The sequence below is a fragment of the Squalius cephalus genome (genome assembly GCF_949319135.1).
Source record: "Squalius cephalus genome assembly, chromosome: 3".
Classification (NCBI taxonomy): domain Eukaryota; kingdom Metazoa; phylum Chordata; class Actinopteri; order Cypriniformes; family Leuciscidae; genus Squalius; species Squalius cephalus.
Window position 1 is genome coordinate 21,284,041 of NC_137124.1, and position 21,213 is coordinate 21,305,253.

A 21,213-nucleotide genomic window follows, 5' to 3' on the forward strand; every position below is an offset into this window, starting at 1 on the left:
CGCACTGCGAAGCCTCAATATTGTTTTGATACTCGGAACAACAGAAAGGGGGTGTGGGACGCGGCGCGCCGCAGGACGCATGCTCGCTCCAGTCCTCTCTTCATCCGGGTACCTGCAGTTGACTGTGTGGGTACGGAGGCGGGAAATGGCGTCCAGAGGTGCGGGGAGGACAGAGGTGAACCTCGTCTGAAGAGGCACGCAAACAACAGCAAGTGTTAGCAGCCCTGAAATAGACCGCTGTCCTGCGACTCGATCCTGCGGAGCTTCGTCCAGTAAGTTATTACCCCAGTCTAAATTGCATGTGGTGATAGGGTCCCCCATAACACCCCGTCCGTTCGCTCCGGTCGAAAATGTTTCGCTGTGGTTCGGCTCGCTCCTGTTTCACCTATACGCACGCACGCACGCACGGACAGGGCAGCTGCCGTCTCCGCGACTCGTTCCCGCGCTTTATCTGTCACTAGAGCACCGCCGGTTGTTTTGAGTGGCACTAGACTAGAGGCTTCTTCTAGTAATAGCGGGTCACGAGAAACAGGTTTACTACGGAGATAATGCTTGCATGTGCCCTACATTGAAGATAGACATGCACAGATGTGTCAAGAGCGATTGTTGTATGTAAAAATACAGGTCGTATTTTAGTCTCTTGAGTCGTGCAATCGTTGTGTAAACAGTTATTCTTAATGTCTGACTAAACAGGGAAATCGTGAGAAAGTTGCTCGTCTTCCGTAGAGAATCTCTTTAGCGTGTGTTTCCCGCCCACCACGGCACTGTTCAGGTTTCCCATGAATCACTGAACTTCATCATTTCTGAAGTGTCTGTTGAAGTTGATCGGTTATGGCGGGGAAGCACTTAATGTCTTTTATTTTCCTCCCTTTTAAAGACTGACTGTAGTTAGTTGACTGTAGGGTAGTGGTTCTTGACCATTATCACTGCAAGGGTTCCCCATTGTCATGTCAACATTTGAAGGCCCCTAACAGAGGTTGTTTTTTTCTTCTTCTTGTACTTATAACGAAATTACGTTGCTTGTTTCCAAACCTTTTTAATTATTACTATGAGAAAGTACCGCTGTCAAGGTAATACAAAATAATTAGACATGTGTAATCTCAATATTTTAATGTGTTCTTCCTTTTTTAAGGAAAGAAAGCAAAATACCAACACATGTGTTTTTTTTTATTCTGCAGAAGTTTAGATGCAGATTTTGTGGCTGCAAAAAATTTGAGTTTTTGTAACTCAAACTATCTACTCACTTTGCTAAACTAGCCAATAACGTGCTAAAGGAAAACATTAGGTAGGATCTACTGTGATCAGACAGTTGTTTGAGTGAGAGCTCAGTGTTACATTCCTGATTTTTTTTTCTTTGTAAAAACAAAAGAGCTTAAATTGATGCTATCTATGCGGCTTTTAAGTTTGTGTTCTTGAAGTTCAGCTGATTTGAAAATAATTTTTGTTAATTGAAATATTGCTGAAAATAAATAAATATTAGATGGGAAAAACTTGCCTTGGCAACAAACTGAAATAAAATTTAAGTACTAAAATTACTTAAACTTAAATAAGAATAAATTTCAGTGATTTATAGATAAATATTTTTAAACTAATTAATAAAATGCACATAACAAAACTACTCAAATTAAAACTGAAATATGAAAATAAAAGCTAGTTCAAAATTAGATTTTTTTTTTTTTTTTTTTTTTTTTTTTTTTTCATATTTCTTAAAAATCAGTTTAAGACATGTTGTTTCCCATTGGAAGCTAATTGACCCCTGCTAGCGGGCCCAGGTTCCCCAGTTGAGAAGAGAAGCACTGCTCATTTGTCCTAATTGTCCAGCTGTAATGGGACAGGTTACCAACAAAGTGCAATGGTAGCTATTGTGAAGCATTTTGTGGTGTTCTTTGACATGCCATGCAAATGCATTAAATAGCAAATTACACTTTCTGGTTTATAATGTACTTAATGTATGAAGTTCTAGATTTCTTAGAGAGATAGTAGTCATTTTAATATAAGTCTGAAACTGAGCCGTAGCGATAATTTCTTGGAAACATGTCGCTAGCCTTGGATTTGCTGCCAGTGTGTCAATGTTTTTTGTTTTTTTTTTCAAACCTACTAGACGCGTTGGTATACACTACACCATACGGAAATATATATCACAATAATGTACATGCACAATATTGTTATCATGGTCACTTCAAAATACTGTGAATAATGTAATCACATTAAGGCTCCATTAATTAATTCATTAGTTAATAAACTGACAATGAAAAATACTTCTAAAGCATTTATTAATCTTAGTTAAATTTAACATTAAATAACATTATTAAAATCAAAAGTTGTAACTATTATTAAATAAATGCACCTGAGCTAACATGAAAAAACAGTTGTTTTTTAACTAACATTAACAAAGAATAAACTTGTGTAACAAATATAGTTATTGCTCATTGTTAATGTTAGTTAATGCTTTAACTAACGTTAACTACTGAGACCTTATTGTAAAGTGTTGACCTATTGTTTTTATAATTCTTTTCCACTTCTGTTTGAAACATTTGCTTACTTTATACATTTTTTTGTGTATAGCTTTATTAGCCATGTTTCCATCACCCTGTTTTTATGCGCATTTTGAAGTTTCTCATCAGAAACGATTGATGGAAAGTTGGAAATGCCAAATTTCAGAGGAAAAAAACTTAATTTGCTAAAAAAGTTCATATGAATGAGATGGAAATGAATAAATTGTGACGTAGCAAACATTAAACCCTCGTGGCTAATTAGCTGTTCCCTCATGATGAGAATTCCTGCTCATTTTAGGGAACTGGATCATTTGGCTCAGCTCTGTAATAAGTAAAAAAAACAAATAGGCTAATGTAAAACCATCAAATACTATTATACATGACGTGTATTGAACATTTGATCCAAAATAAAACCATTCCAAGCAAATCACACTTAAAACGGAACACATTTATAAGGTTGTTAGTCCCTGCTCGATATGAGTTTTATCTTACGGATTCTACGTTCTGCTTTTATTTTGTCTGTTATTAAAATGCTCATCTTGTTTTCTGACCCGATTTTAAGGATGATCTTTTCACCACACTGCTCGACCACACGCACTCCATGTTATGTTCACTCAAAAAAATAAGCTGTTGAACAAACTTTATTAAATTAAGGAAAACTTTTCCACGAAAATGAATTACATTTTTCCAACAAAATCTAATTTGTTTGATAATGATTTGTTGTAATCTTGTTGTATGAACTTAAATTCATTTAGTCATTCCTGCTAGATAAAGTTTTGTCTAGTTAACTACAATTAATCTTTGCCCGGCCTAAAATCACCAACATTATAATTTTAGCTAATTTGACTCTACAATTATAGTCCAATGATATTATTTCCAATGATAGTCACTAGTGTTTAATTTAATTAAAACCTCTTTTTACATAGTAATATTGAATATTACTTATGCAAGTCTGCAAGTGAGGTTTAATGCATATATAGTGTATACTGAGTGCCCACAGTCGCCACTCTTCTGCATAATGGTAACCACAAAATTCAAAAACATTACAGAAAGTCCTCCAAATTTCTAACAAAACTGAATATTAAACAGTAACATTAACTAACAACATCTTTCCATTTACAGAAAAACACATAAAATAACACTTTAATCCCTAAATTACCCTCCTAATGCAGTCCCTTGCAAAGCATGCTGGGAACTACAGATCCACTGCCCAGTTAGTTGTCAACAAAAATGATTCATGTAGTTTTCACACAAATTAAGTAAACTTCAGTTTTAAATATATTAGGTTGATTGAACACAATTAAATTAAGTTGTGACAAAATATTAAACAATCGTGTTACTTTTGCTTATTTTAATTAATTGAATTTAACAAGAGGCAAAAATTAATTTTTTGAGTGTTAATGTGTAGCTTACTGTATGTGTGACGAATCGAGAGCAGCGGGGTAATGTCATCACACGTGATCGCACCCACATACACATCAAAATAACATTCGGTTATAGTGACTACTTGACGTGTGCCTGAGCAGTGTAGCGAAATTATTCTCTCTTGTATTAATATACAAAAGTGGAACATGGTTCTCAGACGGGAACTGACTCTCACCGTTTACATTCGGAGCCGGCTCATTGAGCCGACTCGTTAGCGAACGACGCATCACTACTGTTTCCGCTGATGGTGTTTTATTTACTGTTGGTTACCAATACCACCGTCATCCACTTGAACAACATGATGGAAACGCTCCTTGTTCGCATTTGTACCGTAATAGGATAACCACTTTTTTTGCAACTTATTTCAATATCGTGATAATATCGCATACCGTAGGGCTGCACAATGTGTCGTTTTTGCATCGATCCAGCGATAGTCACATCGATGTAGTATAGGGTTCGTAGTTGATCCGTGATCCATACGGGCCAGCTGCTCCCCGGTCCATAACGCTTGTTATTCACGGATTAATTGCAAAGTTTAACCATGATAGAGTAACAGTTTATCATTTTCATGTGTTTTTGAGTTCTGTCAGTTTAAACATCAAATGCAAAAAAACTTGTGCACTGTTTTGTTTGCTCACACACACAGCCACGCAGACAGCACGTGAAGTTTGTGATCGTGATCACTGAATTCCCTTCCTTTTCTTATCTATTGGTGCTTGAACAGACATGTGCATGGGAAATTAAGTCAAAATGCCGTCTCGATGAGTTTCCTCGCAAACGCAGTCGTTTATGAGTTGTAAACGGAGAAAGAAAACGGATGCTTGTCATTACCGGTATTGGATACGTGCATTATATTATATATTAATTATATGAATTATATTTAATTTATACAGTGAAGGCTATGCAGTGTTATTTTACATTTGATTATTCAATGTCTGTACCTGAATACAGTTAATTTACCTGAAAAACATAAAACATTGCTTATTTCATCTGTCTTTGTTCTATTGTATTTATCTATGCTTGTAATTTATTATTTTCTATGCATATGCACTACACTACAAAATAACCCCACACTACAAAATAACCCCAATCAGAATGATTAATTCTTTACAAATAGAGCTATTCAAATTATCAGGTGAAATTGTTTTCATATCGCAATATATATTGCAGAAAAAAGAAATATCGCAATGTCAAATTGCAACATTTTTATACAGTCACATGCCTAAAACCAATGTAGTGTGTATACACATACTTTTTCCTGTCAGAACATGACCTGTAAGTGATTGTGATGGACGAGCCTAGGTCAGAAGGGGTCACAGGAGTAATTGTTGCCATTGTCATATTATATCATATAGCCTATGTATTAAAACTATTTTCTGCTATTAATGGTGTTTAATGTCTTAATTAAACCAGGAATTTGGCTTTAAGCAAGATTCATTGAATCTTACTGGGCTGCTGAAGACTGTTGAATCTCACGGTTTCTGTTCTTGTAGAAGAAAGGCTTTAGCTCCTCAGTGTTGTGAGGTAGCTGTCTTGGCATGATGTCTGTTCGAGGCAGTGGATGAGTCACCATTTTGGTGGTTAAGGAAAAAGCTGAGATGTATTACTAGCTGTACCCTTTTCTCTCTACTTTTCACCATTCCTCTCCTGTCTCTTCCATGCTTCCATGCTTGCAGTATGTCTCATTGTCATCTCGCTGCTTCTCTGGCTAACTACACAGACCCGGAGCTGCTGCCGTTACAGAAGGAGCTCTGTTTGTTTCTCCTAAAAATCTCTCTTTTCTGTGTTTTTTAATAAACTTTTCTGTAAATTTTAAATTGAATGTGAGTTAAATTTCTTTATTGCGAGTATTGGGAAGGTACAGTCAGGACTGGTGTAACGCCTGGCATGTCACAAATGCTGGAGCACATAACTGTTGTTACGCAAGCATGCTTTGTGGAGGGGGACACACGACCAAGCACTGTAGTTAATTTCAGGATTATTTTTACCCCCTTGATGTACAGGGTTTCCTTTAAAGAAGAGAGGGACACTTCCTCCACATCAGGAAAATATTAACTTTTTTTCCCTATCCTTTTTTCATCTCTCTCTTTTTTTTTTCTCCATTTTTTGTCTTGTAAGAAACTGCTGCTCGCTGTTGATCTGCAATATCCTCGTATTTCTTTTTCTTTTCTATTGACTTATCCAGCAACAGAAAAATAAGAGTGAAAACGATAATGATGTTTTGCCAACTTTTGCCAAACTTCAAGAAGGCCTTAAAGGGGAACTATGCATATTTTTTTTTTTGCTGAATTTACCTTAACTGAACAGCTTCGGAGTCATTGGAATGGTTATATGACTTTTTGCAGGTTGAATGGTGGTCTTCTTGCACCCCCATAGCGCTTGTGAGCGGAAAAACCTCCCTTGCAATTTTGGGTCGGCGGGCGTGATATCAGGTCTCGCGATGTAACGAATTGCTTTACGGCACTGCACACATACACTATCTAAACATTTATATGCTAGCCTTCTGTGTATCATACATACCTCAGTGGACATGGCTCCGTGCATTCACCGGCTTCTTTGAAAACAAATGCACATGACCAGAGGGAGAAGATGGTAGGAGGGGAGAGTCGCCAACGAGTTTTGACGACAGTGTTGCCAAATATCTATTCCGAAGCTGTAGGGGGAGCTTGATAGAGAAACCCGCGAGCAAAAAGCGAGAAAACAGCGAAGAAATTGCCAAAACTGCATAGCGCCGCTTTAAAGGTAACTTAGTTCACCCAAAAATGAAAATTCTGTCATCATTTACTCACCCTCATGCCATTCCAAACCTGTATGGTAAGTAAGGGATAATGTATAGTGAGCCGGTTGTTATAGTGAATAACAACCCCGACAGGCTGAACGGGATCCCGACGCGAAGCGGAGGGATCTTGAATCAGCCTGAAGGGGTTGTTATTCACTATAACAACCGGCTCACTATACATTATCCCGCTTATTACATGGCTACCTACAAAATAAATAAATAATTTGACACAAATTATTTATTCAAAAAGGAGTTTATTGATTTAAAAACGATTGTATTGCTTCCGCCAAAGAAAATAGTCCATTCCGCGTCCATAGCAACGCGCTGTTTTTCATGGCAACGGTCTGTTATACTTCGCAGCGGTCTGTTATCAAGAAATAACAGACCGCATTCTACATTGGAATTCAGCCAAGCCATGTAATAAGAATTATTATTATTAATTATTTTTATTTTATTTTTTTATTGATACAATGAAAGTCAACCGGGTCCAGTAGTTTTGTATATTTATAATTTTTTTGGGACCCTATTGACTTCCATTGTATGGGCAAAAACAGCTGAAACATTGTTCAAAATATCTTCTCTTATGTTCTACAGAAGAAAGTTTGTAATGGCATGAGGGTGAATAAAGGATAACAGAATGTAAATTTTTGGGTGAGCAAAATCGGTTTAATTCAGAGTTTGGCTTAATCTGAAATCTTGTGTTCAATCACACAGATTTGCTTTTTAAATAAAAAGTGTGTACATTCCGAATTCTTCTGTATGTAGGAAATAATGCGCTTGTAGTTGAGAGTGCTTCGCTATGGAGGTGCTTCAACTGAATGATGAACCATGTTGGAATATATAGTGTTTTGAATACATCCAGATGTCTGTGGCTAGCGCTCTTGGCTGAAGTGTTGCACTTTTAAAAACCGAGCAAAGACCCATAACTCATTCAAAACCCACTAAAAGTGTGATTCATTTACCTGCGTGTGAGAATCAGCGAGCAAAGTTAGACTTCTCAAGGTCGTTGTTACTCTCTTTCTCTGTGTAGTTTTGTTTTCTTGCGGTACCTTCTGTGTGAGCTTCTCTGTATTGTCTTCTCTCTCTCTCTCTCTCTCCCCAGTCTTACATGTAACTCTTAACAAAATGAGGCTGAGAATGCGCAAGGCTTCTCAGCAGCCAAACCTCGCCCGCAGGCCCTGCCCGGCCCGGACCAAGCGAAAGCACTCTGAGATGGAGGAGTGCTCAGATGAAAGCAAGGGTCTTCTCTCCAGCATCAAGAAGTTCATCCATGGAAGTTCCATCAAGGTGAGCCTCTCGCACCCTCTCCCTGTCATTTATTATGGGTTCATTGAGTGTGGCAGTTCCAGACCTCTACAGCTCTTTTCTTGGTTTCGATGGTCGTGGCCCAGAATGTTCTATAATGGAATGCAAGCAAGACCTGGTATCATATTCCCCCCAGAAATGCGTGGTGGAATGCCTTTGCTTGTCTGAGGAGCTCAGTCCTGTTCTAATTTTAGCTGTGGTTCCACAGCGCTCACATAATGACAGTAGGTAGGGCTGGCTTTAACAGGCATGCAGCGTGTGGCAGAAGAACCAGGGATTATGTCCAGTAAAGATATTAGGTTCTCTTCTTTGGGTTCTAAATCACACCCCCATTGTCCACAACAACATTCAAAGACCCCCATGTCTTTTGCAGCAGTTCGTGATTAATTGGATAATTATTAAAACATTTTTTTTTTAAATATTTGATTCAGTGGTTGACTCAAATATGGGGGTTTAAAAAAATAGTTGGAATTGTTGTTCTAGTTTCAAAAACTTTGTTCTTCAATACAAACAAAAGTGTTCGAAGGGTGGGGGGAAAGAAATTTAAATTCTGTATGTATGTAGTTTTTTTTCCCCCAGCATTTTTATTTAGAGTTTGAGCATTTTAATATAATATTTATAATAGGGTTTTAATAATCTCTAACCTTAAACATGTAGTGCCTATAGTTTTGATATTTTGTTCCTCTGAAAGTCCTGTTCATGTGTCCCCCAGCATCCTCAAACAGACTCACTATAGTGTCCTCCTCACAATACTAAAGTGTTTAAAATCTAGAAACTCATGCTTGTGTGATTGGTGGTGTTTAACAGGTGGAGCAGGACAACCCAGCAAAGAGGAATCGTCTGAGCTGCGAGCTGATCACCTCCACCCCACAGAGGAACAATGACCTGCAAAGGAAAAGCATCTACAGGGCCCGTCGAAGAAGCTCCGTCAATGGTGGTGAGTCACTGTACTTGTGTGCTGCAGTTAAATTTACTTATAATAATTAACATCATAAATAATAAACTTATTGAATTTAATTGTTATTTCAAATAGTTAAATAAAATACTTTTTTCAAATATTTAAATAAAATGGTCAAATAGTTCCAACAGATTTTGCTGTGGTACTGAAATTGGTACCGATAACCGTAACATTTTAATGGTTTTGATACCGACTACTGGATTTTTGGTTATTGTCAATACCGGTATATTGTGACGCCTCTAAGACAAACATATTTGCATCTGTGTATATTTGTTTGATATTGGTTGTTCAGTGTAATCCCTTAAACTCTCCATAATATCATAAATGAGCAGGGCTTTTGGAAGTATCAAACCTGTCTGTGTGCTTGACATGGATTATATGCGACAAGAACATGGTTACGCACACCTGCCAATGGCATCACTTTCTCCTGTGTATTGCAGTAGTCGTCATAGTTTATTGTCCAAACAACATATGGAGTTAGGCATTTAAATGGTCGGTTCTGCATTTGTAATTTGATCACGCTATTTTTTTTGTGAATTTGTTTTTCTCTTTGAACTTTGTCCTATAGAAACCACTAACCATGACACGAGTAAGCCTGTCAAGCCTAATGGGAAGTTGGAGGACCCTGAGGAGGTTGTGAACAGTCCACCCCGCACCACCCTGCTTGGAACCATCTTCTCTCCTGTCTTCAACTTCTTCTCACCAGCAAATAAAAATGGTAAGAAACTCTGAGCCGAACACTAAAGATGTGATGCGCCAGGTATTCTGGACATAATGGACCGAAAATTATTTGAATGATAATTATAAATAGATTCTCCCTCTGGTGACATTACTACATTAACATTTATGCTCCAACGACTATTCATTTTAGAATATTGTTCAAATGTACATGTGGTGGTCTTTTTTTTTGTTTTGTTTTTTAATAAACTTGACTAATAAAACATTCTTCATTTATCATTCTTGGTAATGATGGCAGTTTTACTAAAGTAAGAAGAGGAGTCAGTGTGTTCTCATATAAACTACCATTCAAAGTTTGGGGTCGGTAATGTTTTTGAAAGAAGTATCTTACGCTCACCAAGACTGCGTTTTATTTTATCAAAATTACATTAAAAAATGTAATCTTGAGAAATATTATTACAATTTGAAATAACTCTTTTCTATTTTCATTTATTCCTCCAGTCTTCAGTGTCACATGACCTGCTGCATTTATTTGAAATATACATTTTTTGTACAAATGTCTTTACTGTCACATTTGGTCAAATAAAGGTGTCTTTTTATGTAAATAGAAGGATTCATTTCTATAATAAAAAAAATCTTACTGACCCCAAACGTTTGACTGGTAGTGTAGCCTGATTTGCAGAATCTGTGGAGTTGCTACTTTGTATTTCTATGATCACAAAAACCCATATCTATTTACATTTAGCAAAAGAGCAGTTCATGAGAGAAAGTTTAGCCTAAAATGTCAATACTGAACTAAATAAAACATGGTGAAACTTTTGGGTCCTGAGGCAAATTGGTTTCCCATGAGGAGGACAGCTTGTGTGAAATTAAGGGTGCTTTCACAGTTCACACTGGCACTTTTGGTGCGCGTAGTTCTGTTTGTCTGGATGATGTAAATGCTGTTTTCCAAACTCGAGTGTGCACCCACGAACCGGACCCGAGTCCGCTTAAAAAGGTCGGTCTGGGGTACGGTTCATGTGAACTCCGGTGCAGTTTGCTGCTGATATGAATGCACGTTAATGTTTGGTACGTTTTCACAATAGGGTTACCATTAGGAATAATAATAATAATAATAATAATAATAGGCAATATCAAAAGCTTATTTTGGATTCCAGATCATGTTTATTTTGATGATTATGAATAAAAAAAACAACCCTGTTGCAACTTTATGCAGATCAATAATGCATTGCCTAACCCAGCATGTTTTTTCACCCTTCCTTCTCCTTACCTTCATCCCATCTTGTCATGTCAGCCTCGGATTCCCCAGGCCAGGCGGTGGAGGCGGAAGAGATTGTGAAGCAACTAGAAATGGAGCAAGTAGAAGAGATGCCCACCAGTACTGCCACATCTAGAGAGCCCCTAAGTGTCCCTCTTTATACCAGTGCCATGCCATCTGCCTTTAGACCTCCATCCTCCACTCACACACCTGCAGAGGAGAGTGAAAACACCCCCCACTCTGACCTGCCTCCTCTTACAGGTGTGAAAGACATGACATTGCTTGACTTCTCTATGGGTGTATACTACTTTCAGCCTAAAACGTTTTTTTATTTTATAAGAAATTGATCATTTTTATTTAGCAGCGATTACACATTATAATGCAAAAAAAAAAAAAGATTTCTATTTTAAATAAATGCTGTTTGTTTGAACTTTCTATTTATCAAAGAATCGTGAAAAAAAATCGCCGTTTCACAAAAATATGAAGCAGCAACATTTTCAACATATAAGACATAATAAGAAACGTTTCTTGAGCATCAAATCAGCATATTAGAATGATTTCTGATCATATGATGCTGAAGACGAGTAATGATGCTGAAAATTCAGCTTATGTTTTAAAATATATTAAAATAGAAAACATGTTTAACATTTTAAATTGTAATATTATTTAGGGCTGCACGATATTGAAGAAAATTGTGATATGCGATAAAACGCTAAAACAAGTTGTGACAAGAAAACATCCCTACAACTTCTGACAGTGAACAGCAGTGTTTTACTGTAGCATAAGTGTTATTTTAATATCAGTGTAAACCACAGGGTTCAGGGTTTCAGCAAGGCCTACATTAGGTTTATTTAACAACAGAAACTGAATATATTCAAATGTAAAAATAAAACACTGCTTAGTTTTCACTGTATGAATTAAATATATACTGATTCTTATTAAAGCTACAAAAGTTATTCAGCAAAGAGCAGTGAGTGATTTTCTCTTCGTATTTTGTTCATGACCCCAGTTATTGCAAGCTGTTGCGATATGCATATCACGATATATACATTTGCGATATTTCGATATATTGTGCAGTCCTAAATTTAACATTATTACTTTCTTACTGCATTTTTGATCCAATAAATGCAGCCTTGGTATGCATTGGAGACATTTCAAAAACAATTAAAAAATCTTACCGTCCCCAAACTGAGAGCGAGAATATTTTAACATTGTGTTTTCTTTGTCCTGTTTTATCTCAGCTCCTGGCTCTCCTGCAACAGTGGGGTATGTGGACACCTCTATTACTGTCCCAGCTGAAGGATCATATGAGGAGGAGTGGGAAGTGTTTGACCCGTGAGTTCAACTTTACTGAATGTCTGTGCTTTGTGGCCAGAGCTTCACAATAAGGATTTTTTTTTTCTGCTGGCCCGGGCAAGCCAGTAGTTCAGGTTTTTGCTTCCCCTGTTTGTTAGTAATGATTATTCCATTCTATAATGTTACATTGAACAATATTTAATTTATAAAGATAAAAAAAAAATCAGCGACAAATGTTTAAATTCACAGGAAGTAAAATGGCAAGTACAAGATAAACAAATGTGAGATGTGGCCCCAGCAGATCCTTATTGTTGAGCCCTCATACAAGTGGAATGTTTATTAATAATATTACAGTTAAATATTGCTTTTGTTTTAAGGTAATTTGGAAACCCTCTCAGAAAAAAACTGAATTTCTCATCAATGTTTGTCTCAAGGCTTTTTCCGTGCACACATTTATGTTGATATGGTTTTCAGGTATTTTTTCATCAAACATGTACCTCCGCTAACAGAAGAGCAGCTAACTCGCAAACCCGCACTCCCTCTGAAGACTCGCAGCACTCCTGAGTTCTCCCTGGTGCTTGACCTGGTCAGTCTTAAAACACCACAGGGGAATAGCTCCTATTACAAGGGATTCATTTTGGCATAGATCTCATCAATTGTTTTCTTTCTACAGGATGAAACCCTTGTCCATTGTAGCTTGAATGAGCTGGATGATGCAGCACTAACCTTTCCTGTCCTCTTCCAAGATGTCATATATCAGGTAGATATCCAAGCTATCTTTGTGTTAATACATTGTTTGTCAGTAACATACCACTAGAGGGCCCTCTAGAGCCATTTTAAGAAACTAAATGGCTGGGAGTCTATTGTCTCAAGCTATTGTCTTATGTTAAGTGATCTGAAATTTGTAAAACTTTGTAGGAATTTTTTCTTTTCTTCTTTTTAGGGGGCTAAAACCCTGTGTTCTTAGGGGCTAAATTCTAATTCACAATTTCTGTTAGGTTTATGTGCGATTGAGGCCATTTTTCAGAGAGTTCCTTGAACGCATGTCTCAGATTTATGAGGTAAGCTTTCGTCCATTTTACTCCACATTACATCTCATACTTTTTCTCCAAATAAATGATGGTCTTACATGGAAAAGTTTTACCCTCGCTTGAGTTAACATCTGTTCCTCATAATGGACTGAAGTTGTTCCATTGTTGACTCTTTCTTTTATAGATCATTCTCTTCACTGCCTCTAAGAAAGTTTATGCAGACAAGTTGCTGAACATTCTCGATCCGAGGAAACAGCTGGTGCGGTCTGTGGACTTCTTTTTGTTTTACCTTTATTTTAATCATTTTGAAGACTCTTCCTTGACAGTGTTAAAAGTAAAACCAAGTTGTCTTTTTGTTTGCTTCTGTTTCTTTTAGAAATTCTGTCAGATTTTGTCATAAGAGTAAATGTAAATTTAGGCAGGGTGTCAGTTTTTGAGTAACCCTGCCTCAGCTTGGTCATTGCTGTGCAGAGTTTCTCTGTAGTGTTTGGTTACAATGAGGAATTAAGGGATTGCGGTAGATGGCGATCTTTGGTCTCTGGCACATGTAAACTCCACACCATCCTCAGGTGTCAACCCTTTGCTTCAAATGCATTATTGATTCTAGTCCTGGAGATTTATTTCATTCTTCTCTCTGTGTGTGTTTCCAACATGTTCTAGGCACCGATTATTTCGTGAGCACTGTGTTTGTGTGCAAGGAAACTACATTAAGGATCTGAATATCCTCGGACGGGATTTGTCCAAGACTATAATTATCGATAACTCGCCACAAGCCTTTGCTTATCAGGTGAGTGGACCAAGGTTGCATAATCATAACGTTGCACCATTACTTTCACAATGGTGGGGCAGTTGTGGCCTAATGGTTAGAGAGTCAGACTTGTAACCCGAAGGTCGCAGGTTTGAGTACCGGCAGGAAATGTAGGTGGGAGGAGTGAATGAACAGCGCTCTCTTTCACTCTCATTACCCACAACTGAGGTGCCTTCCTCCCTTGAGCAAGGCACCTAACCTAACCTATTGCTCCCCGGACGCCGAACTGCTCCGGGTGTGTGTTCACAGTGTGTGTGTGCACTTGTATGGGACACCATACTTGGCTACATGTTACTTTCACTTCACTTCATGTTCATATCAGTTTATTATAAATTACCCAAGGTTGTAACAAGTACAGAGGAAAAAATATGTGTGAAAATCTTACTCCTTTAAAAGAATCAAGCTTAAAACATACTTGAAGGTTAAATTAATTGTATTTTAGTTACAATTTTAGTACATTTTTATTCTTAGTTTTAGTTTGTAATATATTAATAGATCAATCACGCTTTAAAATAATATAGATTAATCTCCCTTTTTTAATATACTATGTAAGGCTTTAAAATCTCCTCGTTAAGTTTTATATTCAGCCGCAACCCCCTACCCCACCCAGATTGTAATTAGGAGTAGTAATTATGTAGTCATTTAGAAAGTGACAGAGTATTCATTTTCATTGTTACTTTTGTAATAAATACAGTGTTCAGGTGTGTGACTGAGCTCATAAGCCCTATTCGGACGGGATTAACTTTAAGGCTAGATGGAGTAATGTAATTTTACCACAGGACGTCTGTAATATTAATGGCCAATTCGCACGGGATAAGATATCCCAGTAAAACTAGCAGAAGTGGGAGGAGTAACTCGATTTGCGCATTGCCGTCAACCTCCTGTCGTCATGTGCGTATTACGTTGCTTCCAGATATCACGTGCGCAAACACATATAACCTATATTTATATAAAACAGGTATGTCCAGTCGAATGATGTATTAATTAACTTCAGATTGGGTTGTGTTGGTAAAAGGCACTTACCTAACGCTAAAAGATGTTTCGTGCCTGACATTGTCTGTAATGATTACTGAGATGGCACATTCGGACGGGACTAAAATCACTGTGAAGCTCTGGTAATAATTACTTTACCCCACCTCACCATGTTACACTAGTCCCGTCCGAATAGGGCTATAGTCAACATTACCCAATAAAGAAATACCTTAGGGAGATGAAGGAAAGTCCTTATAAATAAAACCATCAACCCATGTTTTACACCCACAGCTCTCCAATGGGATCCCTATTGAGAGCTGGTTCATGGACAAGAATGACAACGAACTTCTGAAGCTGGTCCCTTTCTTGGAGAAACTGGTGGAATTGGTATGTTGTAATGTTCTTCACCTCTTAGTTTTCGTGACCTTCACTTCAACATTTCTCAGTGGTGACATATGTTGACTGCAATAACTGAACCGCTTCATTTGCTTTAAATAAATATAATTTTATAAAGTTATAAATAAATAGTTTCTTTTTAATCAGAGGTTCTCTGAAAGTCACAAATTCCATAAATATTCATTATTTTATTTATGTATTTTTGTTCTAAGGGTACCAGCCCTAGATGTGATGTTTTTATTTATTAAAAAAAAAATTTATTTTTATTTTTTACATTACCAGAAAGTACTATGATGTATAAAAAACATGTAAAAATATTTAATTATTCTTGTTTTTAATCTGTCTAAATACAAATTGTACTTTTCCATTGTTGTTCGTCCACAGAATGAGGATGTGCGGCCACATGTCCGTGAACGGTTTCGGCTGCATGACCTCCTTCCCCCTGACTGAGTGCACATAGTGGGACAGGACAGTAAAAAAAGACAACAAATGCAGATAAACATTTTGCATTACAAAATCATTGCCATTACTATTCAAATTAACTTTTTTTTATTCCCCCAAATTCTCATCGCTAAGATAACATCAAAAACAAATTCTGAACATTTTGAGACTCTTTTTTGGCACTTTTGCCATTTGCGCAGTCAGAGAGTTTTGAAGTTTCTCGTGTCGCCTCTTCAGTTGTTTCATCCCGTACTAAGTGAATGTGTAGCAGTCAGAAGAGAAGAAGATTATGTCTTTTGGTGCTCCAATGGGATTGGTTGACACCGTTGGGCTTTTGACCAATTTCATCAGGAATGGCCAGTAAGAAAAGCATACCGTCTGACAAAAGTTAGATTCTTGTGATTGAATTTTTTATTTTATTTTTATTTTATTCTAAATTTCATTTTTCATTAATTGATTTCAGTATGCATTCCTCTCCATCTGTACGTTTTGGTTGGTGTTTTCAACTCCTGACTTGTTTTGTTTGCCAAAATGTGTTCATTTCTCAGAGCGTGGTCTGGTTGAAAATTGTTCTGTTCTTGAATTGGGTGTTTTTACAGCACAGTGGAATCGTTCGTTTTTATGTGGTGTGAATGAGAATGGTTTAAACCAGAGTGATGGCTGTTTCATAGAAAAAGATTTGCAGTGACTAAATTCTCAAATTGTTTAAATAAGAAGTTTCCTACCAACGCATCAGAGCTCTGCGGCTTCTTGCTATTGTCTCTCCACAGATATTTATTCACCTTTTAACATTTTACTTGTTAATTAAGTAGCACCTCAAAATACTATTCGTCAGCTACTGTTTAAAAAAAAATTAATTACTGTTTTGCTTCTTATTGTTTCATATTTAGCCTGTGTATTTTTTTTATATACATTTTAGTTTTTATTCTTATTACTGGTGTTCTTTAAAAATATATCACCTTTATGTTTTAGTGATAGATAACAAGCAAGTATTTTCATGTTAAAATTTGAAGTTAATGTAGCATTACCCAGATCTGATCTATTCAAACTGAACTGCAATGGAGAAGATTGAGGGCTGCAGCCTGGTAGAGCCCTGTTTATAGCACCAGCATAACAACAGCCAGTCTCATCGCTGTGGTTTAAACCTTACTGCCTGACGTTCTGGCTTTTCTTTATACTGGGATTCTGTGGGGTGGGGGGGGTAGCTGTGTCAAGAAGTATTGTGTGATGTAAGCTAGATGAATGAGTGTGCATCGCTAGGAGAAAGGGATAATTATTCTGTGAAATGTTTTTTCTTCCTCTCGATTCTTCTCATATTGCCTTTTTAATTCCACTGTTATAGGCGAAACTTAAAATTGAGTAATACAGAGTAAGAGTTGAAACGATAGTAGTGCCATTCAGGGTTAGTGGAGCAGGGCCAGGCTAGTTGCTTTCCCTTTTATCTTTTTCTGCTCTGTAAATGGTTTTATTTTGACAAAATGAACATGTTCATTTTCTACTCATGCCACTGGTGCCATTTATGCTGTTTGTGTTTAGTGTGCTGTTTTCAGATAAATGGGTCATTCTTAGTAATAGACAATCACTGAATGCATCATTTGTCTAAATTGGATTGTGACCCTGTCATAGTAGGGTTTTTTTTCCCTGAAAATATAATTTTCATAACTTTAAAATAAAATTGAGGCCTTTTAGTTGAATAAAAAAAAAAAAACCGCACATCTTGTATGCAGTAAGAAAATTATCATGTAGTGTTTTTTTTATTCATTTTAAAATTATAACTATAAAAATGAATTGCAAGGTGTTCATGCTTTAACTCTAAATATCCTGTGGTACTTCCCAATTGAAGGAGAGAGTGAACAAGTGTGATCCCAAGGATCCTGCTCTACTGACAGTTTTTTGACAGAGTCCACAAGCCACAAACACAGTATTTTTCTCATAGCAAAGACTGATTTGGTAATGGTTACACATACTTTTTGAACATAGTGTTACATAGTAAGTAGCATTTTTTTAGTGTCAACTATTCCTTCTCCCTACATTGATGCAAAATAGCTGAATGATGCTAATAGTCCAGAATGATAGCTTAGATGTTAGGAGGCGGGTTGCATCTACTGTTAGGCCCTGGCACTTTCTTACAAAGACAAAGAAAATTATTTTGTATGATTGTCGAAAAGCAGTAGTGAATTAAGTGTAACATGATGCAGAGGTTTGTTTCATATGTACAACCAGTTCATTGTAATGTTCATTAATTTTGTACAAAGCATATTGTACTAATTGTGCATATTGTGCATATTGCAGCTTCATGAAAAAAAAAAAAAGTTAAAGGAAAATCTTTTTGTATTTTTGATTATTTGTATTCCGAAAGGCATGTCATATCTATTTTTCAAAATGTTTTCATTTTCAAATGTATTAATGCAGATCTAACTTGTCATCAGTGTTTTTTTGTTGTTGTTGTTGTTGTTGTTTTTTTCTTCTTTTTTTCCCCCCCAGTCTTACTGTATCTTTTGTATGTAGTTGGCACAATCACTGAACATTCTCCGCATGTAAAAAGCCTGTTATGTGTGAGTTGGGATTTTAATCAAGGCATTTTTTTTGCAGATGAATGTTTCAGGTTTGTTTTCTTTCATACTGTTCATCTTCAAAAGCCATATGGCTTGCGATTGTCCTTGAGCTGCATTGGAAAAACACTCTTGGTCTAAATGTCATTTCCTGAAACGTGTTATTTAAGATTGTTCATATAATGGAAATTAAGTCTTTGGAAAATTGCATGCTCTTTTATTTTAATGTTAGCTTATGTCAAAACAACATGTTAGATACTTATGAATGGATGGTTGTATTTCATGTCTTTTTCTGCTACTTCCTTTTACCATCAAATGGTGTGTAATATCGAGGAGATTTTATGATTATGACTTGTATAAATTTTGTGTGACTCTGTCAACATAAATGGCATCTTATTGATGCAATTTGATGCAACCTCACAAATGAGAAATTAAAGCCTTTGTTGAATGAGAGAACGTTAAAGTAGGTGAATATACAAATATCTAAATTGATGAGGCCTATAAAAACAAATTCTTTTTTTAAATAAATAAGGAGTTTCAGGGTTCCCACAATCATGAAAGCAGAACATTGTGATTTTTCAGGTCAGTTATAGTCATGGGAGAAAAAAAAATACTAAAGTGAGAAATGTATTTTCCTTTTGGTAATAGATTATTCTGCTTTCCAGTATGTCATCAGCTTGATTTTTTTTTTTTTTTTTAAGTGAGTACAAAAAGTGTGGGAACCCTGAAGTTTGAACAGCATTATCTTACACTTTTTTTTTGGTTGATCCTTTATTAAATATAGATTTTAACTATGGTGGTTTCAGCTAAAGTGGGTCAAATGAGTTTTGATGGGTTGCCTTTTAAATGTCATGAATCTATCTAAATGTAATAGTTAATAACTCATTTTCAAATCTACTTAAACAAGCTAAAATGGAGAATGTAAATTGGCCTCAAATGGTGTTTGTTATGGTTTTTAAATGATTAAAGTTACGAAAAGTTTACTTTTATACTCAGATAAAGTGATTTCAGATAAAAGTTAATTGTGTTGTAAACTCGCGCGGTCGTGCTGCATCACCTTATACCCACCCCACCTGTGCTTCCGTTTGTTTCTACCTGTGTCACTGCTCGGGTGTACGTTACTGTGACAGAGATGCTGACAGTCAACACGACGTGTTAATATTTCAGCACTTTCGGCTGTCTCTCCACTCTCAAATCCGTTCCGTGTGTTTCGCACCTATTTTCTGCTCTTGTTTAATTAGGCTACTGATGCAGGATTGAATTGCAGTGACACTGCAGCCGTGATAGAACAGTCGAAATCCAGGAATCACAGAGAGTCTTCATTACAGAACAAGTAGTCAGTTGTGTTAGTTTTTACGACGATATCGTAATTAATGGAAATAAATTCTCAGCCGACAGTGGCCATGCTTTTGTTAAATTAACAACCCGCCGTAGCGACATATGGATATTTCTCAGTAAAAATGCACCACAGAGGAAGTTTAATGTTGCTCATGCTTAGCATCATTTTAGGTAAGAGTATTTTTATTGTCTTGTCTTTTATTTCCCGTTTCCTTTTTATTATTCCTTTTTATTTTCTTAGCACTTGTACAATTTAAAATGCCTGACATCTCTGAATGTTTAAGGTGAACTTATGTTTTGTCATTTGTCAGGGTGAAGATAATATATTTAAATAAACATTTGTGTTTTTTTACATTACAGTTGGCATTTTATCCATATTACATATAATTTAAATAGCAATAAAAGTAATGTATAACAAGCTCTACTAATTATTTATTACCTGGTGTCCTAACCCAGTAATTTAATAAATGCATGAACGCTAAGGTAGTGTGAATATATTTGCCTCTTCTTCAAAGGGAGTGCATGTGGTGACTCCAGAAAACCCTCATTACCCAAGACCATCATCAGACAGAGTGAGATGAGCTCCAGGAGTGAGGATGAATTTGAGAGGAACTTGAAAGTCCTGATAGAGAACATCAGATCCTTGTCAAGAGAAGAAAAGAGCATGAGCAGAATGACAGCACCCCGTGAAAGAATCGCAATTGACAGCACTAACCTAGACACTTACTTCACAATATTCAACAGTTTATTCACTATATACCAGCCAATGCTGATTGACAGTTTCATTGAAACTCTTCCTCAGGCTTTAATTTGTGTTTTGGCAGACATACAGCACTGTGGATGGCAAGCAGATTTAACTAGTACCATTTCATCTGCATTGAGTGAACAGATACTTTCTGTGATCTCCTCTGTTAAATCTCAAGCCTGCATGTCAACATCTAACCTGCGAATGGCAGACTCCTCCATTACTCAGTTAAACTCTATTCAGGAGATGTTGACAAATGTTTTGTCCTCAGACCTCCCGCTTTATCTGCTCTCAGACAACTTTTTAGCCTTATGGAATAGTTTTATGGACATGACAATTCCACCTGTGATGTCCTTCGTGTCTGAATTCATGTTGAGTGCGCTTCAAACTCCAGTGGATTTTCTAAAACTCGGATTACAGTTTGGCATTGAGATCCCTACCCTAGACCAGAGTGAGAAGTGTCAACAAGGTTTGTCATAGGTTCAGTTCGGTTCTTCAATACTATATATTTTTTTTTTTCATATGTTGGAATACATTTTTCAGTGCAATAAGTGATTCTCCAACTCTCCTTCTGTCTGTTTATATGCAGGTGACCTCAAACAGCTTATCATGTGGTATGTCACTGGAAGCAGAAATAGCAGTGTGACGGTTCTTTTGCATTTCATGTCTCTGAAAGCCCATATTCCTGTTTCACATTTGAATAAGAATATTACTTTACAATATAATGATGCATCAT

The 21,213-nt window shown here is 36.6% G+C and overlaps 2 protein-coding genes across 2 annotated transcripts in view; both read left to right on the forward strand.

Annotated features, from left to right (window-relative positions):
* ctdspl2b (CTD (carboxy-terminal domain, RNA polymerase II, polypeptide A) small phosphatase like 2b) lies at positions 1–20,081 on the forward strand. Its single transcript, XM_079866573.1, has 13 exons — positions 1–272; positions 7,802–7,986; positions 8,812–8,941; positions 9,531–9,680; positions 10,935–11,159; positions 12,140–12,233; positions 12,669–12,780; positions 12,868–12,954; positions 13,193–13,255; positions 13,410–13,489; positions 13,886–14,012; positions 15,297–15,392; positions 15,786–20,081. Exons 2-13 carry the CDS (start codon positions 7,825–7,827, stop codon positions 15,849–15,851), a joined length of 1,392 nt encoding a protein of 463 aa, XP_079722699.1. The 5' UTR covers positions 1–272; positions 7,802–7,824; the 3' UTR covers positions 15,852–20,081.
* Positions 19,847–21,213, forward strand: part of strc1 (stereocilin 1) — an 18,562-nt gene continuing 17,195 nt past the window's right edge. Inside the window, exons 1-3 of the mRNA XM_079865812.1 lie at positions 19,847–19,903; positions 20,248–20,946; positions 21,067–21,091. Of these exons, the coding sequence (XP_079721938.1) occupies positions 19,855–19,903; positions 20,248–20,946; positions 21,067–21,091 (773 nt within the window). The 5' untranslated portion in view covers positions 19,847–19,854. The remainder of the gene's footprint in view (positions 19,904–20,247; positions 20,947–21,066; positions 21,092–21,213) is intronic.